Source organism: Falco punctatus, assembly GCF_963210335.1.
Source record: "Falco punctatus genome assembly, chromosome: 3".
Taxonomy (NCBI): domain Eukaryota; kingdom Metazoa; phylum Chordata; class Aves; order Falconiformes; family Falconidae; genus Falco; species Falco punctatus.
In genome coordinates this window covers 105,220,773-105,246,936 of record NC_137582.1, presented here as the reverse complement: position 1 = coordinate 105,246,936, position 26,164 = coordinate 105,220,773, and the positions used below count along the sequence as shown (strand labels likewise).

Below are 26,164 nucleotides of genomic sequence, written 5' to 3'. Positions count from 1 at the left end.
AATTGAATTTTCCTTAATTCTGCATTTTTATTTGCTGTTCAAGACTTAGTGAAAAGAGAAGTAATTCCTTTCTAAAGCATCAGCGAGGTTCCCCACTGATAGCTGTCCAAATCAATCTGCATTCTGACCAGGAATGCCCAGAGTAATTTTTCAGGTTTTTGAGAAGAGCTTTTGAATTCATGCACATTACAGCACCACGTGCTTGAGACAGACCGCTTTCTACTTCAGGACACCCAAATCTCTGGCCTAATTTGCTGCTGGTTCCTAAAAATAAAAATTTTCTGGAGCAGTGACCATCATTTCTTCAAACAGCTTGGAAACAGTTTTTTCCAGGGCTGAGCAGCAGCCGCGGATCCTGAGCGCCCATCACGGCCCTGAGCAGCCTCACCAGGGCCCCCCCAGCCCCGAGGCCCGGGAGCTCCATGTGAGCTGGGGCTGGTGCCCAGCTCTGGTCTCAGATGAGTCTGACTTGCTGTGGGGGTTCCTGGTTTGCCTTTGGGCCTGCCTCTGGGCTCTGGAGCTGCTGCCCCGTGTCCCCAGGACCTGCTCAGCTCTCCTTGCCCAGGTACAGTGGGGCTGTGCCCCTCGCTGGCGCGGGGTGCTGCTTTGCCTGGCATCACTGGCGTTTCGGCTCCCTTTGCCGCCGTGGAGGAGCTGCTGCTGTTGCTCCCTGCCAGTCAGTGCTGCAGTGTTTGCTCTTCGGGAATGCAGGTTTGGTGCTGGGCAGCGCGGCGTTCGCCGCCTCTGAGCCTCCCAACAAGGCTGCGTTCTGCTCTGCAGTTTACTTCTTAAAGGCTCTGTGTGGATTTTGCTTCTAGAATTTCTGAATTGCTGTACTCCTAGGAGGTCTGTTTCGGTTGAGGTTTTTCAGTTACAGCTCTTCTTTAAGCTAGGTGTTCGGCTTCTCTGTGAAGTTTCAATGAGTTGTAGTGGGAGTCTGGTCTATGTAGTTTCAAAACCACTTTTTAAACTGCACGTTGCACTGTAAATACTGTCAGCTCTGGAAGCTGCCTACTTGCGCATGTGGAAATGTTTCCAAGGTATAACGAGTTATCCTAAGGAAGCATTGCTCTCTTCCATGTATACGCAGCTCGAGTCTCAGGCTCACACTTTCTCCTGTATTATTTTGTATGTAAATTGGAAAAAGCCCTCTCACACTGGAGTCACCAGCCAGGCAGGACAGCGCCTGGTGGATAGGAAGCAAGCTGCCCCGAGCCATGGTGCATTGGACCGCTGATGGGCACAGTGCTCTCACCTGCATTTTTAACAGGAAATCTGCTGCTGGGTGAGGAATTGCTGTCCCTTAAGAGAAATGGCAACAGAAGTTTGTCACCTGTGCTTGCTTCTCTTGTAGTCATATCTGACATGTTCATCTGTCGCTCTTTCACGGGGTTTCGCAAAGTGCTTTCCCTTGCTTTTGGTTGTGCAGGAGGGAAGGGAATGCTCGTGCTGGGAAACTCTAGGAACAGCGTGGCTCTAGGATCCTGTATGGGCTTACAAAGCCAGAGGCTCTGCCATCAGCCTTCAAATAACCCCCTTGGAGCAAAAATAAAGTGTGGGGTTTCTCCTTCCTCCTCGGAGGACTACAAAGCATTAACATGTAACTTTAAAACCCCCCAAAAATAGACAGAAACCCCCAAAAAATCCCCAAACCCAAAAGAAAAAAATTCACCAAAGCCACCCAACAAAACAAAAAAAACCCACCCCAAAAACCAACAAAAAAACCCCAACAAAACCCAACAGAAAAACAAAAAAAAAATCAAAAATAAGAAAAAAAAGAAAAACAACCCCTCCCAAGCCCCCGGCCGCAGGGAGCGGGGAGCCCAGCCCGCGGGGCCGGGGTTGCGGGAGCAGCGGGAGCAACGGTGGCAGCGGGAGCAGCGCCAGCGCGCCCCCGTGTGGTCACGGCGAGCCCCGCTCCTGCCGCCCTGCGCGCCGCTGCTGGCCCCGCCCGGGGGTGCTCGCCCCCTGCCCCCGGTGAAGCTGCCCCCCCCCGCCGTGCTGCCGGAGGGTGCCCCTCAGCAGAGCGCGGTGTGACCCCGCGGGCGGGCCTGCGTGTACAACAGCCGCCGTGCCCCGTGTGCTGCAGGGCCCACCGTGACACCCCCCCTTGACATCCCCCCGTGACATCCCCCCGTGACACCCCCCCTTGACATCCCCCCGTGACACCCCCCTTGACACACCCCCGTGACACTCCCCGTGACACCCCGCCGTGACACCCCACCATGACATCCCACCGTGACACCCCCGCGTGACATCCCCCCGTGACACCCCACTGTGACACCCCGCCGTGACATCCCCCCGTGACACGCCGCCGTGACACCCCCCGTGACACCTCGTCACGTTGTGGAGGCTGCGCTCGGTCGAGGCCCGGCCCGGGGCAGGGGGCGGGGGGGGGCAGTGCCAGACCCCGGAGCACCCTCAAGGGCCGCTGTGGTCGAGGGCAGCCGACGAGGCCGAGCGACCCGCTCCCGTGTGCCGTGTTGTGTCACCCAGAGCTGGGGCTGGGCTGCTGCCTGTGCCCGCTCTGCCTGGCCCGGTGCAGCCGGAGCCCGCGCTCCAAGCGGAACAGTTGCCCGGGGAGTGACGGGGCCCTTGCCCATTCCCACGGAACGATACTGTTGTGTGGTGCATCCGGCACAAGGCATCGTGTGACTGACAACACCTATAAAGAAAATGGTCTTCTCACCCCTGAAGACACGTCTGTTTAGGCTGCTGGTCCTTAACAAAATGCTGGCGTTAAACCACCTAACCCGAGCTGGGCGCTAGACAGTTCTTCCTTCAGGCTAGCCCTTCCTCTGCCAGCCCCGTGCTGGCTCTCCATCAGCCTCTGCATAAGCCAAGAGCTCACTGGCCCTTGCCTCACTGCCACCCATTTTTAAGAGTGTCCTTGGGACAGGACTGACTGTCCCTGCGGCTTTTAATGAAGTGATGGTTTCAGTTAATTAGTTTTTTTCAGCATGATGAGAAGATGCTCTGTGGAAACACAGCCCTCCCTCCCACCAGCAAAAGCAGCTCAGGCTATTTTAATCCCATGAGGAACAGAACGTGTTGGGGTGTGTGCCATAATTTCATCTCAGCCCTGAGTTGTTAGAGGGTTCTGCACTGCCACATGCCTGCTACTGCGCTGGCGTGATGTAGATGCTGCATCCTCAGAGCACCATCCCAGTTCAAATTGCTTAAGCTCTAAGTGCAGGGGCGTGCAACCAGGATGCAGGAAAACTTTTCTTGAATAACTTGTCAACGTGACAGATGGCCAGTGAAGTCACCAAGTGCAACCTAATATGGTTGGAGTCTTGGGTTCCTCTGGACCTTGCTTAACAGTCAGTAAATGACAACACAGGGATTGCAAGGCAATGAGTAACCTTGCAAAGGTCCCTTGCTGCTCGCTTGTGTCTTCCTCACACCTTGCTGTGCAGCAGCTGGACTCGACGTGGCACGAGCTGGTGTGGTCCTTAGTGTGAACTTCCCTGAAACCAGTAAGTTCCCTGAGAGCTTTAAGCCTAAAGACTGCCAAGTGTATAGGGCCGGTTCCGGTTGCCTTCCAGAAGGGCATTTGTAATGCTGCCCCTGCCCTTGAAGCTGTTATGAGCATAATAAAATCATTAACAAAGGTAAAATAAATATTTTGGGTACAGTAACATGCCCCTCTGGCACCTGACGGTAGGCGGTGGGCAGGAGATGATTTGTCTGGGTCAGGCCTGATGATCCAGCGCTTGGTCCAGAGACTGTGCGTGGAGGATCTCAGTATTTTATCGCGACGGCTCAGGGTGCAGTGGTGAGCATCCTTGAGCATGTTCAGGGTGGTGATGGTGGGGTGATCTGGCCTGGTTTTTTCTCTGCTGTTTCATGGACATATATTTGCACTCTTCTTCCTTTGCGGCTTTCACATGCTAACAATTTGTGGGCGACAGTTTTAATCTTCAGCAAGAAGCTGCAGGTTTTAAACACAGAAGCATCCCTTCCTCTGAATCACTTTGTAAGGAAATGAATAGCAGTAATGGTTCCCATGTTTCAGTGGCATGCCACTTAAAATTTGGAATGCCTAACACCTTTTCCAAAATTAACCGCAACTGGGATCAAGGTGCACACCAATATATAAATAATATAGCAACAGTCTATGAGCAATCATGGGTGTGGCTTCCATATATGATTCAGAAAAAATAATGAGCTGTGTGGATGAAAATAGGCATTTGGTTGGGGATTATGCAAGGCCTGAATTACAACGCAGGATGGGTGGGGGTAACACCTCTTTCAGCTTACAAATGCTAATCACAGCTCAGCAGCCAGAAATCTCTGCAGTGCTATTTAACAAATATTAATAAGTATAATTAAACTTCATGTGCTAGATTTTCAGTGCCAAGGACCTATGAGAAACAGAAAATTTGCTACATGTTCTCAGTTTTGGAACTGAAAGCAAGCTTTCAAGAAAAGAAGATTAGCCTGCTTTAAAAAAACGAAGAAGTTTACCCCAGGAACATACAACACAGAGAAACCGCTGGGTTACCCAACTGCAGAGGCCCTGCAAGCAGATAAAATGATGCACCTTGTTACCTCTGTCTCCGATTTCCTTCTTGACGGTAATCTAGACAGTATATATTTAACGTACAGGTTGTAGTACTATTAAAAGTGTTTATAAGGGCCACAGTCTGTAATCATGAGTCTGAAGGGTGGGAATTCCACCGTGACTGATCTGGTCATCATTTTAACCCTGAATTCCTGACAAGACTCGGTTTGAACACCATCAGCAACTACTCCCTGCTGTAATAACTGCCTTTGCAAAATTGGTTTCTTTGTCCTGGACTAGACGGATGCTTTCCTTTGGTACGTCCAACCTACCACTTCACTCAGACTGTTTAAAAACAAACCCAAGGCTGCCGCAGGAGGAAATGCAGCCTGAGTGAGAGCTCCTCTGCCATTCCAGTAGAGCAGCAATTGTGCCTGTTGCAGTTTGGGAGTGAATGGAAAACTAACAGTGACAGCAACAACAGTGATCGGTAATTTTAAATGACTGCACAATTTAATTACGTTGTCAATCAGCATGCTTCCAAATCAGGTTTATTTTCTGTGTTGATTTGTCTCCTATGATGCAAGAGAAACTGACGATCGAGAGGCTTTTTTTTAGTGATGTCCTACTACAGCTGCATGTTCTTTCCTGACACTGGTTAGAAGCAAGTGGACGTGGTGGAGAAGTTAAGGTTTTTCAAGTCACCAGGTACTAACACAGCCTCTTCCTTTTTGGAAAAGGTATATTGAGGCAAACAGCCCATCTTTCAGTTGCCAGCTAGGCTCAGCTCCTCTGGGTAGGTTTGTTAGTCTGGAACTCAGCAAGACGGGGACGCATCTCGCCAACATCAGGGTGGCCCAGGCAGCACCAGGCAACACCCACCCTTACACAGGGTAGACATGACAGACGCTGCTTGCTGCCACTGCTTGCTCAGGGCATGCTTGGCCTGTGGTACTGAGACAGTTTTGAGCCTGTGGGAGAGGTCACCCCTCCCCTTGTTGCCAACTTTGCTGCCGGCCACGTCTCATTGAGAGGCCAGGGGCTCACTGTGGGGCTGCTCCTACCCAGCCCCCCTGCAGTTTGTTGCGTTACGACCCCCTTTGCCCCGGCAGAGCTGCCTCCGGGACCTGTGGGTGGTCACAGCAGTGTCACCGAGGCAAAAAAAAGAGTCTGCTGGGGGTGGGGGAGCGAGCGGTACGTGTAGCCCGCTTCTGGAATCGGGAGGCTGTGGGAGGCATTGCCTTTCCGTAGATGCACATCTGTCTTCCCTGCTTTCACACCAATTCTTTGATTCTTCAGACTTCAGCATATCAGCCCTTTGAAGCACGATTATTCCAGTCAAATCTATCTGGCAAGGGGCTTCCTCCTCAGAGGCAAGCTGTCGGGCCTTGCCCAGGTGAGCCCAAGCTCTAAATACTCAAACCTGTGATCAGGCTGTTGCAAAAGCACGTTGTGTCCTGACAAGTCTTATCATGTGCCAGGGCATGAGCAGGGAAATGTCTTCTGGCCAGAACTTGCCAAGCTTCCCCCACAGCTCTACAGGCCTTAATTACTCACCTGGAAAACGGAATACAGTGTTTGGATCATGCAAACTTTGTCCCCCAAAGCACAGGAATCTGGTGTCTTAAGAATTTGCAAGGGAGGTTTCCACCCGGTGACCCCCCACCGTCACCCGGAGAGAACCACCCGCTGCGGGCCCACGGCCGCAGCGAGACCTTGCTGCTCTGGGTTTTTCAAGGGAAAATGGCCAAGTCACTGAAATACTGGAAGACCTGCCTGTGAACGACTTTCCTCGCAGCGAAGGGGCACGTGAGCTCTGTAACCTGCCTGAATGTCTCGCCCGGAGCCGAGCCGTTCCCATCACTGCGTTCAGTTCAGGTTTGGTCTGTTTTACTCCACCGACAGCTGCACTAAACTTACGTTCCTCATTCAGCTTCGGGGGTGAGACTTAACGCTGTGCTGTTACGCAGCCGACACACAGCTGGAAAGGTAGCATCACTGAAGAGTAATTATTATTGGGGGTTTTTTTAATATTCAGGAATGATTTAATATTCAGGACTGAGTAGACAATACCAATACTTTCAGGAAAGGAGTATGCAATTCTCTCTTTTCTTTTTCTTTCTTTTTTTTAATTCTCTCTTTTCTTTTTCTTTCTTTTTAATTCTCTCTTTTCTTTTTCTTTCTTTTTTTTTAATTCTCTCTGTTCTTTTTCTTTCTTCCCCCCCCCCCCCCCCCCCCCGCCCTAGGAGAAAAACTATAATGGAAGTCAGGTTAAGCCTCTTACACTTTTTTTGAATTTCAGAAAAGGCTATGTAGGACCATTCAGAAGCACAAATTCTGTAAGGTTTTTAAGCTTTTCAGCACTATAAATGTGAAAAGCTTGTATTCAGAAGTAGATCTTATTCTGAGGAAGTATAAAGTGTCTTGCTGCTACGTTAGCAGAAAAGCCTTTAGCCCGGTGACTGGGGAACTTCCACTGCTGACAGAAGTGAAAGCAAGTGCTGGGCTGTGGGGCTGGGGAAATTGTAAGCAAATCCCCTGTTTTGTCCGAGATGTGTTCAGCTGTGAGTCACTTGAGGGGTCTCTGGCTCACCTCGCCCAAACAGTAAGCAATAGCGTTAGGCCGGCATGAAGCGCAGTGAGCCAGGACAGAAAGCTTATCCCATCACTGTAGCCACAAGGAAACCCGAGGGTGACACCTGGCAGCAGGTACAATGGCTCCGACTCGAAGGTTTACTCCATCCCAACGCAATGCCTCGCACGTGCAGCAATCAGAATGCCGGGGCTGCCCTCCCGGGCGGAGGGGCTCGTCTCTCAGTGGGTACACTAGCCACACGGCTTCTCCCCTGATGCTTTAAGCCAAACCAACCCCACAGAAAGCAGGGAAGACCCTCACTGTGGGGTATCTGGATGGGGAAGCTTGCTGCTTTTTCCCATGCAAGAGTGGCTTCGCTACTAATTTGAGAGTAAACGCCACTCAAGGCAGAAGGGAGTGTGAGCCTTTGGGGGGGGGGGGCAGTGCTGCCGTGTAAGGGGCAAAGAGCAGTTTGCCCATGTGCTGAAAGCGGGGCGCCGAGCCTCGGAAACGCAGCGGGACCCAGAGGCAAAAAGCTAGAGATCTGCAGGGCAGTTGCTTGGTTTTAGATGGGGTTCTACTGAAATCACAGCTCCCGGGTCGGTGCCACGGCCCACAGGGAACCAGCCGCAGCTCCGCAGTGGCAGCATCGGTGTAAGGGAGAGGGGCGTTACTGTGGGGCCCTGGCGTTAAAGCTGCTCAGGTTTAAGGGGAAGCTGGCAGATACAAATTTGACTTTTTCTGCTGTAGAAAAACCTAGGGGGTGGCGAGGAAGCGGAGCTGTCGGTAGGGCGAGTGCTACAGCCAGCAGCCTTGCACAGGATGAGAACTTGTCTGTGCTTTGGCGGCCGGTGCGCAGGGGTCCCCAGCAGCCCCACACAGCAGCGGGGTTTGAGGACTTACATAAGTGAAGCTTAGCAATCCTCCAGCTATAAAAGCCAAGTAATTAGGCATTACTGAAAAACTACATCTGACATTTTTTCCATTACAATTCCAAGGATGGCAACCTGCTTTACCTGGAAATAAGCTCAATGACAGCACACGCGAGGGCTTCAGGCTGCCCGATCGAGGCAAGTATTTACCTGCAGACACAGCAAGGCAATGTGATGCTTCATATCTTCAGTAACCTTATCCATGGCTCACATACTACAGTTTTACATACTTTACAACCTTATCCATGGCTCACATACTACAGTTTTACATACTTTACAACCTTATCCATGGCTTACATACTACAGTTTTACATACTTTACAACCTTATCCATGGCTTACATACTCTGAGATTAGCATTGGCAATTTCTTTCTCAAGAAGAAAAAAAAAATTACCACATTATACTCAAGCTTCCCCCTGCCCCCCCCCGAATATAAGTAGCTCCTCTTCAGTCACCCTCCATGCACAATTTAGTTCTTTTTTAACAGGTGAGAAACTGAAGGTGGGAACACTGCTGCCCTCTCTTTTCTCTGTGACAGTGCCTAATGTGCTATGGATGACTCTAAAAATAACAGAAGTTATTAATAATGATAGGCTGAGTAACTTAATCTTACAGGATGCTTTATTGCCAGAACAAAAGTGGAGACACTGTGCTACCAGATAGTAAGGAGGAATTAAAATTAATGGTGTGCAATGTGAGGTACTGAACCCTTTTGCAGAATTCTTAACTTTAAATGCAAGCTGCCGTCAACAGTTGTTGCACATTTAACAGTATTTACTGTGAACTTTCCAGGAAATGCAGAAGTCACACATACAATTGCATGCACTATTCAATAAAGCAAAAACCAAAATGTATCATAAATAAGTATTTTATAACTTTATTAAACTCGAGACATGACAATATTCAAAATACAAAGTGAATTCTCTTTTTATTCAATACTGTACAGGATGCAGAAATATCAGTGCATTTCTATAGCATGTATTTCACCTTCATTTAGTTTGTACTAAAATAAAAAGTAAGCTTTAAAACAGCTCAAACATCTCATTCAGCAGTTTAAACTGTAAACAGCTTCTTTATTTCTGTTAGGAGGAACACATTCATCTTCTGTACCTCCGTTAATGAGCACCCTTTCTCTTGTGCTTATCTGTAAAAGGATAAATGTAATCAAAATGAGCATGAGAAACTGCTAATGCACGAATGTGGCACCTCAATGAACTTTAACGGATCGCCGAGGCACGATGAGGAAAAATTAAACAGCAAGCAGCAGCATCTGAAGCAGCGAGAGATGGGACTGACACTGTTCATAAATGGAATCGTGGGTTTTGCTCAGACCCTCCTCATCCTCCCCTAAAATACTGAACAGAAACCAAAACACAAGACCAGCTTGTGCCGTAGTTCTGTATGTAACACAGTCAGAATTTCAGGCTCTAAGTGAACATGTAGCTGTTCCTGCCTACCTAACAGCAACCGTACAGCTGCGTGTACCCTCTGCCGCTTTTGGGACACTTCCACACGTTTCTAGATCCAGCAGGAAAAGAGCAGCAGCAGAGGCTTCGCAGTAGCTGGTCTGAGTCTCTCCTAGGGAAAACTGCAAAACTGAGTCAAGTGTGTCTAGCAACCGAGAGAAGCGACAAAACCTAACTCACTTCAAACGTCTATTAGTGTCAAATTCAGTTGTAAAACAAATTCATCTTTCAAAATGCACTTCCAGTGTGCTTGCCAAGTCTTGCAGCAGACATCGGATCTTGCAGTTACCTTCTCACCAGGCTGGCGGATCCTGGTCAAAGGGGACAGGCTCTGTCCTCAGCAGAGTTAACTGTATGAAAGAAATTTTGGAAAAGCCTGATACAAAAACTGGACTGCGTGGTCTGCTCTGTTGTCAGCTTTATAAGGGACTCTTCAGCAAAGCTAGATTTATTTATGTTTTTCGTTATAACGTGGCTACCAAACACGTTCATCTAGGTAGCATATAACTGGCCAACTGTGACGACTATCCCTCTATACGTTTCTATGGAATCTTTGCAGGTTTTCAGCTATTTATACCAAGACAAAAACCAGTCTTAAGAAACATATCAGAGATATGCAGCATAAGAGGACTTTACCAGCCACTTTCCAGTTCTCGGAGGACAAACTGGTCCTACTTCATTATCTGAGAACCCGAAGAACTTTGTAACGTGATCAAGTTCAGCTCCATCCTGAACAACCGAGCTGAGACCGTGCTCCCAGAGGCTACGGGGAAACCACGTAAGACAGGTGTTTTCGTTTCAGATGACCAGCTATGTCCACTCTAGGCTTTGAGTCCAGTTTTGCTGGGGCTGAAGTGGCTGTGCAGTCGCCAGACCAGGACTGAACCCCGGTGCTAGAACTACTTTCTTCTGCTTCTCTGAAGAATTTCTCATACTTGTCCAAATATGGAGGCCTTTCAGGCAGCAGATAGTAGTGTGTTGAACTGGCCTTCTTACCATTCTCAATGATCGGAAGAATGCAAGGGACCCTGTTGGAAGATCCTTCACTGTTTTGTCTTTGCAGAGCTTTGCTGCTGACGTACTTGGGATCAGGTGCAAAACTCTGGGTGGGGGGCATAACCCCATTGAGGTATGACGGCAGGCTTTTGGGACTTGGCGTACGGGAATTGCTGCGTGACAAAGGTTCTCTTGGGGGCACTTTTGGAGGCCTGTCTTCATCGCTGTATGCGCTAGAAGCAACTTCTGCTGACCACCTTCTGTAATCCGGTTTGAGAGCCCTTGGAGGTATGGGAACCCTTGGTGGAACCTCTGGTTTATCTTCATCGGAATTCGGCGAAGATCTGTTTAAGTGTCCAGATAGTCTTACTACTGGTTTATTAAGAGATCCAGCTGGCCCAGAATGGGACCTTCGCAAACGTCGATGCAGCTGCTGCGGAGGAGGATAAATACTGGATACGTATCCATTTAGGCGTTGTGTAGGGTTGGCATCTTCTGGGTTTGGTCCTGTTGGAGTATCAAAGTATGCGTAGTTGATCTGTCCACAGCCCCTAAAGCTCCGCCGGCTCGGAGCACTGGATTTAAAAGAGGGAAGTTCATAATCTTCTAATAAGAAGTCGGTATCTGAGCTAGTCAGGAATTCCACCTCTTTGTCCATCTCATCGGGAATAAGGTCTTCAGAAATAGGCAGAGGGGGAAGCGGTCTGGAGCTACGGTCATTGGAAGATGGAGACAGAAACTGAATTGGCCCATGTTTTATTGGCATGTGAGGAGGTGTTTCTTCAGAAACACAGCCCATAGTTAACGACAGTTTACTAAAGCCAGGGATGAGATGGTCTTCATATCTTGAAATCAGCTGTTCATTTTTGGGGCTTACAGGAGGCGGGCTGGATTTCTGAGATGGGACTTGGGTGCAGCTTTCAGCAAAGCTGTGGTCGGTCACGCAAGCGTCACTGGCAGAGTGCCCTAAAAAGGCAAGAAAGCCGTAGGAACACTTTTCTAAGTAACACTCTAGCATGAGACTCTGCCGCTGCATATTTAGCTATTTAATTCCTTCTAACGCAACGAGTAACGTCTGCTTAATGACTCTGAAACCAAAAGTAGCTATTCTAGATCTTTCCTGGTTGCGGATTTATGAATTTAGTTATCAGAGCGGCTGTTACAATAGGCTAAATTACAATAGGGTAATTAATTCTTTTAGGCCAGTGCTGCAGTGAAACGAGGTAGTTCCGAGAGACCCCAGCCCCATGCAAAGCCCAGAGCTGCAGCTGCGCAGCTCCCGCAGCAGAACAAGCGCTATTTTACCAAATGGTTTTTCTCTCAGCTGTGTCATGGCAGCTCAGAGGCCTCTAAGCGCAAGGAAAAAGGGGGGGGGGGGGGGGGGGGGGGGGATGGGGATGCGGGGGTTTGTTTGAACTCGACCGCATCATTGAAAAGCGCGAGGGTGCCGCGCTTGGCGCACTGTGCGCCCTCCGCCGCCAGGGGGCGCCCCTGCGGCAGCACCACGGCGCGGCCCCGCCCCCGCCCCGCCCCCCCCGGGCCGCCCCCGACTCACCAACGGGTGGGAACCGCTCCGCCGCCGGTGGGCTCAGCTCATACGCCATCGCTATAGGGTCCACGGTAAAGAAAGTACTGGGGGGGGGAAAAAAGCCTTTGCTGTAAATAGACCATCGGGCGGGTACAGGTACAGGTATTCATGCTCATCTCTATCGCGTCTTCAAGGAGAGATCAAATTTTAGCCTCACTCACTTCTCAAAGCCGCTGTGGCTGCCCCAGCAGGTTTTCAGACTCCCCATGCCTTGACCAGTGTGAAGAAATCCGGCTTTTAACGGGACTCCCATCTCCTGAGCAGCCACTCCTGCCGTTGACATCGTGCGCTGCCGCCGGCGGCACCTCACAGCCCCAGAGAGTCAGTCCCCGACAGCCTTCCTGCGGTTTTCATTCCCTTCAAAAGAAAGAAGCACATAAATATCAGCAACGCAAACCTGACGAGTCCATCTCACAGCTGAAACGTTGGTATTTCAAGGAATTCAATGGCTCTGCAGAATGGCCCTCTCTCTGTCCTATTACTTGCCCACAAGGAAACTTTACCAGGTTTTTGTGTCCGAGTGCAAAACTGCCGTGCAAAATGGGCGAGTTCTTCCACTGAATTACACTGTACGGAAAAAAGAAAAAATATGTTCAGGAAAGCCATCAATATATGGCAACTGTGCATCGCCAACTTCCGTGCTCGTCCATAAACTGCTAGTTATTCAGGCAAAATAAGCTTTCCAGAACAATCTCTTCAATTTTCTAGTAGACATCTATCTTTAGCTGTATCTTCTTGCTAACCAGTCTGTGGCTCCCAGTGTAGCCAACAAGTAACAGCCTAGGCTGTTTTTAAGTATTACCATCAATAGCCTAACAAATGGCCCTTGCTCCAATAAACAGAATTACTGACTACTTAAATCAGAATTCCAACATTTCCTTTATATAAAGCAGTCGCTATTATTATCAAACTTGAGCATTAAGATACTTTAAATCAGCATCAAGTCTCCCAGCTATTTCCAACAAACTGAAAATCTAGTGATTTGAAATAATCTCAGCTTAAACTGTCTTGCTGTACTCAAGATTTATTTTGAGTGTGAAGAATGCTTTATCTGGCCCATTTACAACAGAAAAAATGTCTTGGCAACTGCTTTATATTGAATAAATCATCATAGTCAAAGGAACAAGGTGACTCACGGGGCTTTTTTTAGGAAATTCAGAATGGACCGGGGGACACACAACACAGCGTAAAAGTAGTCAATGTCCCGAAAGCAGGAGAAATTAAGCTCAAGACTGTAAGCAAAGGTGTTCTCTGGGTCCGTGCTTCATCTACACAAACACCCTAAATTCACCAAGTACATTATGGTAGCTGTTTTAAAAAAAAATAATAATAATCTAACACACATCCCCCCAACATTTTGATTTGTTTCTCCCGAGAATCAAAGAGTACATCCAGTTTCTTAACATGAGCTTCCTTCCCCTGAAAGAAAAAACCTGCACCTGAAAGAAAACGCAAGCGACAAGTGAGGGCTGTCTACATCGGTGCAGAATATGTGCCAAGAAAAGCCCTTCACAGCAGGGTACTGCAGGGAAACAGGTACAGGAGCAAGGACCAGCTCATGCTTACGGAAAACCTGTCCAGAACCAGGCACTCTGCGCGGATGTGTAATCCTACTTCGCCTTTAAAAGGAGAGATCCGTTCTACCTATTTGCAGCAGGAGGGATGGGCACTCTCCTAGGCAGGACTCTGCAGCGGTGCCCCAGGATTCATTTGCAATCTAACACCACTCTTTGCATTTTATAAACAATTCTCTCAGAAGGACCATCTGCTGTGATTTTCCAAGTTTGACCTGGGCCCAGTACTGACCATCTGAGCACATGGTGTATGCGACGTAGCTTCGTCTGTTTGTGTGTTTATGATGTGCAAGACCTCACCACATTTGCTTTATGGTTTTCTTGATCATGACCACCAGCCATCACCCTTGTGTTAACAGGAGTGGGATTATTATTTTTTTTTCTTCACTACCAGATACGCAGTGTATTTGAGCCAGGCATTTAAGAACACTAAGACAGGAGGCTATTAGCTTAACAGATGTGAACAAGGGCCAAACCATGTTCTCTGCTGCAGCAGAGCATCACCCTTAGTCCTACTTACTTCAGCCCACCTCATTTTAGTAAAGACTATGTTCTTCCTTCTCAATCTCCTTAAAAGCTAGCTTAACTCTGGACACTGTTGCATTACACAGTCAAGATGGATCCTTCCCAGTAATGGGAACTGCAGATTTTCACAGTAAAATTAAATATAAACATAGAGCCCCAGGAAGCAATAACATAGTTCTGATTAGCAAACGAGTTCCAAATCTCTAGCAGCCCTGTACCAGCAGCTCCTCCTTCCAGCCCTGTAAGCGCAAGCGGAGCCACTGCCTGTGAGGGAGCAGGAGACGAGAAACCCATCTGTCAGAAGGATGCAAGCAGCGCAGGACGAGTATAGCACCAATTCTAAAATTACCTTCCTATCATGTTAACGCAATTCGCAAATAAAACATCTGTCCCATCGGCTCACGCTGCACCCAGCAGTGATTTTCTCGTGCCTCACAGACCCTGCCCTACTAGCAATGAAACTGCAAAAGGAATGAAGGAGAACAAATGCACGTACTTAAGGTTAATGCCTGCAAAGGAGTTTGCGCTTTCGGTATTTTCTGAAGTCAAATGCAAGTCTCAAGTTGAACAAATCACTGATACAGAACACTGATTAGTCAGCACACGATAGTATTCCACCTCAGCGCGCATACAAGATCCGACAAGACCATCAGCGAGACATTGATTATGATATAAAAAATAAGCCGGGGGGGGGGTGGCAGCACTGTAGTTTGAGAGCACATGTAATGCACTCACTATGATAACACACAGCCCTCGCAGGGCTTGTTACGAAGCCCAACCTCCATCAGAGCCCACGCCAAAACCACTGCTAATAATTACTGTGTCAGCTCTCTGAATGCTGTCTAAATCTCGGCTCTCAAGACCGACAGTTGCACAATTGCCTCTCTGAAATCCCTCTGGAATGCTAAGCTCAACTTCTGAAACAGACAAATATTTACATACTCTAGGAAAAGGTAATTTTCACTTGTTTCAATCAACTCTTTATTTTTCAAAAATAAAGCACAGACAAATTCTGCAGCTATAAAACTCGCTGGCTTGCAACAATAACTGCTTTGTGAATTCACAGAAGGTGACTTGCCTCCTCGATGTTTCAGCAGGGAGTCGTGAATGGATGGAGTTATGAAACTGTCCTCCATTCCTCAAGCCAGGAGTATCGAGAGCGGTGAGGCATGTGCTCTCTCACTAAATAGCCTAGTTACTTTTTCAGCGGAGCCTGGAGAGTCGGTGCTTATATTTTAAAACATGCATAAGCTTGTTTGAAGAAACAGTATCTTCAGAGGGAGCTATGAGGACATGCAATTTGGGAGTACAGGAGTAGAAACGCTGCGTTTCAGTGTGCCCTTACTAAAGCCAAGCTGTACGTATTTCACGAAGCTGCTATTTTCTAGTAATGGGCTTTAAAAAAAAAAAAAAAAAAAAAAAGATTTACAGAAGTCTGTCATGAATAAACACCAACAGTTTCCACTGTAACTGCTAGCTGATCCTGCCTCCTTAAAGACTTAAGGATCTAAACTTAACCATAAATAAAATCAAACCATGTTTGCTAAAGAAAATGGACACTGCGCAGAAACACAGCATTCGGGATCTCACACTTATCTGCTGCTCATTTGCACAGAATGGGTTTGTGGTGCCTCAGCTTCTCTGCCCTAGTTACGCACAAATTACAGCACTCAGAGATCGACGTGCTTTGAGCACTTCTGAAGATGTTTCAGTGTTATTCATAAGGAACTGAGTTAGTTTAACTAAAACTATAGCAGTAATTACTACAGGGCAGATACAAGCCAAGGCAATTCAAAGGTCTGTCGGTATATTAGGAAGCCATCAACACCGTCCGCTGTAAGGCCAGGCAAGTGTGCAAAGGCGACACCTTTTTAATCATTCACGCCTGCTCACCTTCACAAATAAGAATTATTCTAAATATTGGAAATGATTGTTGGTTGGGTTTTTTGTTTTGGGTTTTGTTTTTGGTGTGTTGTTTTTTTGTTTGTTTTTGTTTTTTTACAAGGCCAAATATACCTTCAGACTTGCCGATGAGTGATGAATAATAGGCTGGATATGTGTAAGCTGAAAATAGTCAAATATATCCATAAACAGCAGGGTATCTACAGAGGGAGGAATGTATAAATAGTTCAGAAAATTTGTGACACGAAGCTGAGTTACAGAAAACATCCAACATACGGTTTTCATACAGATACATATTGCTAAATAAATACTCATGTTACAGCAGCAGTAATCCTCCATTCAGAAACTGAGAAGCATCTGTGTGTATTTTAGCTCAACACTTAACGCCTGATCACACAGAGAACCTTGTTACTCTGGTTCCCTGCTCTCCCAGCCCCGATGCAACCAAATATTTGAGGCAAGTCAGGTTCATAATAAAAGAAAACCTTTCTGGAGTATGCACAGCAGCCCAAAGCATGCTCTAGAATGTTTCACTTCACGGGCATGGAATACAGATTTCTGAACGCCTGCACACATCTTGGACAGATTTTTATAAAAGCAATACTCTTGACAAGCAGCTTATATACCTCTTGTAAGAAGGCGGCGGGGATTAAGACCTACTTAACGCTTTCAGGAGGGGAAGAAATGTGGCTACCTTAAATCCACAACCTATTTTTGCTCACCTTACCACCACGTATCTTTAACAAATCTCAGAAGCAATTCACAGGAGGAGGGGCACATTTTTGCACTACAAGTCATCTGCTCCAGCTAGCTGTTCCTTATTTGACAACGTGATGTAATTTCCTTTTTTTCCTTTGACTTTCTATTTAAAATAAGTACCTGAGATAGAGCCACCCCTTTTAACATTTCAGTGTTTCAGACTTCTAAACGGGCGTTACAAAGCCCAAGAGCTGTTCGTACACTTTTCAGAACTCCATATACTTAACAACAACAACAAAATCCTGGATCTCTGGTGGTCGTATCACCCCTTGAGTGCTTTTTGCCTTCGCAGCTAGCTGAGCGCTCAGTGACCCACACCTAGCAGAAACAGCCTCACAAGGAGGTTAGTTTAAATCTATTCATTTAACAATTAGATCTTACTAACTGTGCACCAAACCTCCTAAGTGCTGTTCAGTATTCCTCGGAATCACCCACCAAGTCACACTCAGATACAGGCCTCAGAAGGTACTTTTTCCCCCCCATTTATAGGAATTACATTCTTTACAGTTGTTTTATAAATAAGGCATACTCTGAGCTCCGAAAGACTTTTCTTCTACACGTTCTGCCAACCAGAAGCAGACCACTCTGTGGTAGAAAGTTTAAGGCTACAATCACTTAGTAAAGCCGGATAAAAATGCTGCTCAAATCATAAGAGGATGCAAATAAAATTAATTTTATGGGTGTACCCCAGATGGCCGATGGACATAAACTTAAAAGAGACACATCAACTGAACAGCAGACGAACTATTTCAGATTGTAACAGTCAGCTATTTCGGAGTATATTCGAAGAACTGCAAGTTCATCGAGGAGTTTCAGTTCAGCTCACATCTGGGCTACCGTTTCAGGGCTCTACACAGCAACTGGGAGGAACCAGTAAACTGCCAGTAGAAAACTAATAATTAAACAGCAAGACAATTGCCCTGCCTCTGCTTGTCAGATTTCAGATACATACTTAAGGTATGGTACTTCACCCTCCTGCAAATTTTAACGTGAATACGGCCAGCTTACACGCAGGAAGCAAACCCGCCTCTGTAGCTGACTCAGAGTCATGCCCCGAGCCTTAGACACGCTGCGATAAGTTCTACTTCTGCTTTGCACCCCGGAGCAGGGGGAGCGCTCCCCGAACGGGTCCCTGGGTGGCGGAGGATGGCGGACGCAGGGCTCCGCTGCGGGGATCCGTCCCCTCGGGAGAGGTTTCCATTGTGAAATAAATTAAAAAACCGCCCCGTGGAGGTAAATCCCTGGGAAGGAACGCCTAAGGAAGCAGGGGGGTCCCAGCAGGCTGCCTTCCCTCGTCACAAGTTTTGCCCGGTCACAGGGGCGGCTCGGCCGTGCCGGGGCAGCGCCCACCAGTGCGGCACTGGTTCCAGCAGCCCCCAACTGGCCAGCGGGACCCTGCCCCCGCCGCCTTCCCCCCCGGCTCATCAATATACAATTAAGCACGGTTAGCTCTACAGCAAGCGCACAAAGTTTCGTCGGTTACTGCTCCAGCCGGGCTGCGCGGGGTCCTCGCCGGGCGGGGGGAGCGGGGCGGCCCCGGGATGCGCCCCGGTACCTCCCGGCGCGGAGCCGCCCCCGGCAGCGCGGGGAAGCGGCGGCCGAGCGCGCCCGGGGCCGGGGCTGTGCGGTAGCGGCCGGGACAGCCGCGGTGCCCAGCGGGAGCCGGGGGGCGAGCGGCGCGTCCCCGGGGCTGCGGGCCCGGCTCCCCGCGCCGCAGCTCCCGCCCCCCCGCCGGTGGGCGCCTCGGCTCCGCGCACCGAGCGCGCTCCCGCTGCCCCCCACACCACCCCCGGCGTGGGCCGCGCCGGGACGGCGCCTCCGTGCCAGGCCCCCGGCCCGCCGGGACTGCCCGCTCCGGCCCCCGCGCTCCGCTCCCCAGCAGGGGGTGGCCCCGGCCGAGACCCACCGAGTGGCTCCGGTGTGGCCCCGGCCCAGCGGGGGGGCGTGAGACCGGCACCACAGTAGCGATGGGGGCGGCGGGGTCCGCACTTACCCCGACAGCGTCGCGCAGCTCCGCATGTCCCCGCTCGGCCGTCGGCGCGACACGCATGCGCCGAGTCGCGACAGCACCCGGTCACTGCCGCGCCGCGCGCGGGCCGCCGCTCTTATACCGGGGGGCGGGGCCGGGGCCGCTCCCGCCGCACGTCGGGCGCCGTCGGGAAAAACCTTAAAGGGGCGATGGCCGCGCGCCGCCGGTGAGGGTGCCGTCCCGCTTCCGGGGGTGGGGCTGGAGCGCGGCCCCGGTGGGAGCGTGGGCGCCGGTGGCACTGCCCGATCCTACGGGCCCGCCCGCGGGAACGGCCCCCGGGCAGCGCCGCCGCCTCGGCGCGCCCCCCGTCCCCGCGGGGCGGGCCTGTGGGGTGGGGGCGAGCGGGGCCGCGGCCGCCGCCCGTGACTGGGCCCGGCTCGGGGGAGGGACGGCGCCGCAGTGGGCGGGAGCCCGGTTCGTCGGCGCTCGGGTCCTTCCCTGGCCGGTGCGGAACGGTGCTGCCCTGTCCCGGGGCGAGCCCCTTGCCCGGGCTGCCCGTGGCCGTCACTCCGCTTGGCGCCCACCCGCCCCCTTCCCCCGCTCTGCGGGGAGAGCTGGGGAGCCCCATCGCCCTCCTCCTCGGGCTGGGGAGTCCCCGTCCCCTCCTGCCTTCCCCCTCGTCCCCACCCCCGGGCTGGGGGGGCCCCTTTCCTGGTCTTGTCTCCCCCCGTCGTTCACCCCCCCCCCTCCCCCCCCGCCCCGGGCTGGGGACACCCCCCCAGCTCGGCCTCCGCTCGCGATGCCGGCGGGGTTGTCCCGGTGCCAGCAGGGGGCGCCCCCGCGCCTCCCCCGTGCTTTGCCGGGCCGTGTCCCCCGGTGTCGCCGGGAGGAACCGGGCCAGCGCTGCCCGCGGCTCGGTGCGGGAATGCGCCTGCCGGGGCGCCCAGCACGCTGCGCGGGTGGGCTGCCCGGTGGCGCTTTGGTGCGGGTCTGGCACTGGGGTCCGCGGTGGTGACGCGCAGTGGGGCTCCGGGGGGATCCCGCTGAGTGGGGACCGGGTGATAGATTCCTGCTTGCGGTGGGTTTTGCTGGACACTGATACCGAAAAACTGAAGCCAAAACTCCCCCGTGCCCTGTTTGGAGGGCTGGGAAGCAGGGATGCTGTTTTTGGTGCTGGGTGCACTGGGGGGGGGGAGGGGGGAGATAAGTTCTGCCCAATGCACATCCCGACTTCGTTCACTGCTTATCTTTACATGGCCCATCTATACATATTAATGACATTTCTGAGAAACTATTAGCATATTCATCGCGGTTCCGTGATAAACTACATGACACAGCGTTGTGCAGCTCGGCAATGCGGTGGATGTGTTAGTTGCAATGGTGGGCACTGGTGACATTCCCCCGGTATCAACAGTGCTGTCATTTCTGTTGGACAAAAAAAATGTCAGTGTGGGGCTTGGAAACCCCCCAGCACTGGGATGTGTTCAGGGTGGGATTGACTCTGTGCTCCAGGCTGGAGCTGTTACCGATCACACCAGGAGGGCAGAGGGCTCGTGGTGCTGTGGGTGTGTGTCTGCAGGTGACTTCTGCTGCCTCTCTCGGGGTCTCCATCGACCCCTGCTGAAGGGCCCCCACCACCCCCTTGCACCCCTGAGAAACTGTTCTCGGGGTCAGCGAGCTCGTGCTGCGCAGTTGTGTGGTGGGAGCTGCAGTGTGGCTGTACAGGTGAAGGCAGTGTGAGAGGCAAGGGCAGGAACGTAAACCAGAAGGGATTTTGGGGGTGTTTTTTTTTCCCTTGGATGTGAGAAATGATGAAGAGGTCCTCAAAAGCTGGCTGGATGCATTATGTAGATGAGAGAAAACCGAAAAGAAGATAACTGGGGGGTGGGGGGTGGAAGCTGTCCAAAGAAAGAAGAAAGGGCCGACAAGGGAGGGTTTGTGTTTGTGACGAATTGGGGCGCGTGGTGGGACTGCACTGTCGTGTCCTGGGCGCCTGCTTAGAGGGGGCAGCAGCTCATGGGGGTCCTCGCACTGAGCTGTCCCTGCTCAGAGGCTGCTTCCACACCGTGCCCTGCCTCACTTGCTTGGGGCTTGAAGGCTGTGACTATTTTTTCTGTGGATGAACTGCATGTGCAGCATGAGTTATTTTAAGTTTAAATTGTCCTGGTGGCATATATGTATTGAGGAGAAAGTCATCATCTTTTTTTAATTACTATTTTAATTTAAATGTTGGTGTGTTGAGGTACATAGTCAGTGGTGGTGCAAATGGCCCTAAATGCTATTATAAATGGATACAAAGGACAACCTTTTGTGAAAAATGCATTTCAGAGCATTGACAGGACTTCAGTGGGACAAGCTCCTGCAGTGCCTCAGTGGTGGAACATGAGGAATAACAGATGTTTGGCTTTTTAACTGGCTTGTCCCTGAGAACCCTTGGCCCTGGAGAAGGCGTTCTGGCTTTCCCTGCGGATGGGACCCTACGGGCCCTGGCGCCCACCAGCTGGCCTGGGTTTGCTCTGTTGGGTAACTTAGGAGTTAGTGCACGTGCGTCTAATGGTGTGGAATTTCTGTCTCGTACTGTGAAATGACTTTACCTGTGGCCTTTTATCACTAAACCCCCACTGCCTTCAATTTCTGATTGTTTTACTGAATAAAAATGTTTAGTAATAGTGTCGCCTGTCAGAGTTCCTGGGCTGGCTTGTGCACAGAGGAAATTGACTTCCGTACACCGACAGTTACATTCCCCTCTCTCTCTCCCTTCTTTACAATATGAAGTTATTTCAGGACTCTTAAACAACCTCACGGTTCTGTAGGCATGTGTAAACCACTCTGTGCAATTTGCTAATTGCCCTTAAGACTAACTCCTAAGTAATCTTGGACATCCTGGTTGGTTAATACGAGTTAATAACAAGTCTGCTTAAAAAAAAAAAAAACAAACCCAAAAAAAACCCCAAACAGCTCAGGTAGTATTACAAGGTGCTTTAAACCTCTCGTACCCTCTTTTGGAGATGGATAGTAGACTTGTCTGTATGTAATAAATGAAATGTCTGAATTCTCTGAAAAAAGAGAGTATCACAGACTTTCATTTGTGATACTGCCTTTCATGCAAGGATTCCCTTTGCAGAGGGAACCCCTGTGATACTGGATGTTCTTTGATCAGAGTTGTCCTATTTCTAGCTTGCTTTGCAGCGTATGCCTTCCAGGGGTCTCAGCTCCTTTGATATTTCCCATATTCAACACTTAAGATCTTTGGTTGCTATTTCTGTTTGTTTTCAGAAGAGAAAGGCAGCAGCCAGAGAAGCGGAAGGCAAAATCTCTTTAGGAAGCTAGGAAACGATGGAAGTAAAATTTCACAGTGAAAGGCTAACATGGGAAGTAATAGATATTTTTAGTACAGAATGATAGATACAGCTCTTGTACCGTCATTCTGTAGATAGTCATGATTTTTTTGGTGAGCCAACTTCTGTAAAGAATAACTTTGTTTTACAGTAGCTGCTGCTGTATTATTGCTTAATTCTCCTTATCTGTGACAGCTGCTCTTGAGCAGGAAGCTTGGGCTTTTTTTCCCAGGTTTTCTGGGAAGCGTGCCTCCGGTCTGGTTACCTGAAAGGGAATGGGTAGCTTAGACACTCTTCTTTTCTGCCTTATTAATGACTAGAAAAGGTAATTGTGGTAAGTCATCAGAGAGGAAAAGCTTTTCTGAAGTAAACAAAGTGTAAGTTGGGTGCTGCGGTGCTAGTTTTTGCTTGGCTGGTTATGGGAAAGAGGATGATGTAGATATGCTCCTACAGCACCTCCAGAGGTGCTTCTGCAGATGTGAGACCGTCTGTCGCTTTTGTCATTTCAGTTGTAGCCTTTATGAACCCTTTAGAAAGGGATTGCTTGGGAAAAGCAAGCCTAGCAAAAAGCAGTGCAGAAGATGATCTGTGAATAAATCTTTCCATCATGAGAAGTCCCATATTCTATCATTGTTCAATAGATTAAAATCCAACACGCTGGCCTTGGCTTGGATGCTGATTTCCAAAACAAGTGAATTGTCGTGTCCCTCTCAGCTCTTTCTTAAAAATCACGGCCTTTACCTCAGGAAGGATCAAGATGTGCACTGTAGAAGTTAAACTGTGTGTGATCCTTACGTACTTTTCTTTCACAGGTCTTGTTCAGGTCCTTCTGTTCTATTTTGTGGTAGTCAGACAGAATGGACCTACATGAATACTGAGCTGAAGGAGCCTGCATGGCACTGGCTCTGGTGATGTCTGTGTTATGGCAATGTAAACAAAGTACACGGGTAGTAACATTCTTAGTTACCTAAGTTTTGAACGTCTGTCGCCCTGAAGTGAGGGAAATCAGCTGAGCATCTGTTAATTCCAGGTAAAAACAATACATAGGGGACACACCGTTATTGCTGTAGTCTCACCGAACTGGTAGCAGGCCAGAGACTGGTGCAGTCCTGGTGAGCTCTGGCGCTGGTACGTGAGTGGAGAAATCGCATTGCTCAAGTCACAAGGAGTTAAACTTTATAGTACTCCTGTTCTTCCCCTATGGGGGTGTTGTGTGGCACGCTGTGCTTGCTGTGGGACAGAGGGAGGTGGACAGGCTGCAAGGAAGGGGCAGAGACAATGAATTTGAGCATAAGGTGTACCCAGAGAGAGCAGCGCAGACTCCTGCCTTGCAAGGGTAACAGCACACTGCTGTGCAGACCTGATGCTGAAATTCAGCCTCCCACAGGGGCCATTACTCAGGCTTTGTGCGAATTCGCCCTCTACAAGACTTTCAAGCAATTGGATAACGCTAAATTGCCTCTTAAATCATCTGTAGAAACTGACACAGATAGCAAATCTTTCATGCTTCAGGCATGTGGAAGTGGTTTGTGATGCAAACATGCTATCTAAAGTGGAAGTACAGCATGGCCTTTGTGAGCTCTGCCTGTGCACCTTGATTACATCTCTGTCTGAATGCTGCAAAGGCCAGAGGTTTTACATGGCTTCAAAAACTAGGCACAGGGAGCCTGATGAAAGAAAAATCCATTAAGGCTGTAGAGAAAGTGCCTTGTGTCAGGCTGCTGGGAATTAGGAGGAGACTGTTGCCCCAAATGTCTCTTGCCTCCTTTTTCCCCAGTACAGGGCAGTACTGGGTCAGCTGGACCTTGGGATTTGAGGCGCTACCCCGCTGTTAGGATACAGCTGTATTTTGCTCTCCCTTTCGTATGTCAGTTGGACTCTTCCATCGTTTTCTGCTGACATAACTGGGTACACAGTGATTTAATTCTGCTCATAAGATTCAGCTCAGGTCTTTGTCTCTGCAGATGTGTTCTGAATCCTCCTAGGGAAGGACTGCACTGTCATTTCGGTTTGGAGACGGCAAAGAAGGGAACAGCATTAGGAGAGTGCTAGAAAACTGTTTCTGTGTAAGGATTCATCGTTGCTGTGAATGAGGAACATGTGCTTACTTCACTGGTCAGATTTGTATGAATGCAGTTACACCAGGCAGGTATAGGGCAGAATGAGTGTGTTGCATTTCCAGTTTAGCCAGAAGACCCACAGAAGGGAGGAAACTCATGGGTCAGTAAAGGAGGGCTAAATTAGAGGTTAGCATATTCAAGTGTCTAGACAGCAAATACAGACATACTGCAAAAGTCAGTCTGTCAGGGAGTGGAGAGTCTAGATTAAAAAGCCATTTCAAAGGCATGTTGCCTGGACGGGGTAATCATGTGCTCAGACTTTTTCAGTACATAAGCATAAGCTCAGTGAGGGAAGAGATCAAAAAAGGACACAAAGATTGACACGGATTCTGTAGCAGCTTAGACTGGAATGGAACTTGATAGATTAAAAATAGCTGGTTGTTCACACTTGTGTTTCCCAGAAATGGCCACAGCCACATCTGTTTTTTACCATCCGTTCTGTAATATTTGAATGCCTCACAGAAATGTTGCGTCCGTCCCGCTGCTGTAGGGCCGTTGTTATACAGCCCTGCCAGGCTGGGCTCGTTCTTGCTCTCAGGTGTGCAAACTGGTCACCTGGGAGCTGGGCTCCAGTCTGGTGGAATACCTGGAGCTCGCTTAGTCTGTTAGATTAGAGGCTTTTGGGGCAGCATTGAGAGGCGTTGCACTGCAGGATGCTGGGCAAATCAGCAGAAGCAGAGGAGCTGACTCAAATCCCCGTCTAACTGCCCTGTTGCATCCCATCTCCTTCCTCGTGGAGCCGGAGGCTGCTGTCAGCTGGCTTTGCTGTGTTTTTGTGCCCTTTGGGCACAGTGGTTCACATGTGTGTAGGGCTATGCACAGTGACAGTCTGGGGAATGTCCTGGAGCCTACCCACACGCAGAGTTAGGGTCTGCAGCACCGGTGACGTTCCTTTTCATCCTTCCCAAGAACGTGTTGTATTCTGTTACCTTCGTCTATTACGCCGTTTCTTTTTTGGTGGGCTTTTTCTGCCGTGGTCATCTCTTTACACAGGCAGATGTCGTCTTTGTGCCAATGCTAAACAGCCCAAGAATAGTAGGATGCAGTCACACGGTATTTTGAAGCTAGAGGTGTTTGTGGTGGCTGTTCTTCAAAACAACTAGAAGCGATGTGAACAGCAGCATAGTGCTCAGCTTGAGCTGTTATCCCCTGCCTCATAAGCTGGCTTTGATAAGCAGCCAAAGCGAACTTGCGTCTGAAAACTGCAAAACTCTGTGTGTGTGTAGCATTTCTTACACCTGCCAGGGAGGGATTGATGTCTCTCTGCTCCAAGAGATCTCAACTGGCTTGCCCACTGCAAGAAGCGTATCTGATGCAGGGGCCTCTGAATTGGTCCTTGCTCAAGTAAAGTACTTGATGAAGGGCACCAAGGTCTGGGACGTCAGTTAGGTCAGGTGGATGTCTGTGGAGTGTCCCGAGTGATCTGGCACACTGCAGCACACTCTGCTGAGGCCCCATGTCCACTGAGTCGATCTCCAGGCACACCTTGTTGCCTCGCCCAGCATGAGATGCGTGCGCTGCTGTGGCCAGACCCTCATGTGTCAAGAGCCCAAACAGAAAGTCTTGAAAAATAACAAAATATTGTCAGCATCTATAGCTTTCCAGTATTTTGTATTGGCAAGCCTAGATGTTGTCAGTCTTTTACAGTCATAGCTGGGCGGTAGGCTTTTACTGAGACGGAAAGAATAGTAACGGTCAGCTCTCTGCTTGCTTTCTGCCTTTCCCTGCGGCTTGTTCTATCCTTTTGACCTATTAAAGGCAATGGCATACTCGGTTCTTTTGAGAAAATTGTTTATTTATAGGGTATCATCAATAGCTGTGGCTTATGACCTCTACAAAATAAATAGTAAGCAAAACTGACAGCCTAGAAGTATAGCATGCCATTAAAAACACAGCCCAGGAAAGTCTGGGAT

The 26,164-nt window shown here is 49.6% G+C and overlaps 1 protein-coding gene across 1 annotated transcript; it reads right to left on the bottom strand.

The window, feature by feature from the left end:
* Window positions 1-8,866: 8,866 nt before the first annotated feature.
* Window positions 8,867-19,029, bottom strand: ERRFI1 (ERBB receptor feedback inhibitor 1). Its single transcript, XM_080380066.1, has 4 exons — window positions 18,818-19,029; window positions 12,226-12,421; window positions 12,032-12,108; window positions 8,867-11,442 (listed from the first exon to the last, which is right to left on the bottom strand). Exons 2-4 carry the CDS (start codon window positions 12,345-12,347, stop codon window positions 10,244-10,246), a joined length of 1,398 nt encoding a protein of 465 aa, XP_080236192.1. The 5' UTR covers window positions 12,348-12,421; window positions 18,818-19,029; the 3' UTR covers window positions 8,867-10,243.
* Between the last annotated feature and the right edge of the window lie 7,135 nt (window positions 19,030-26,164).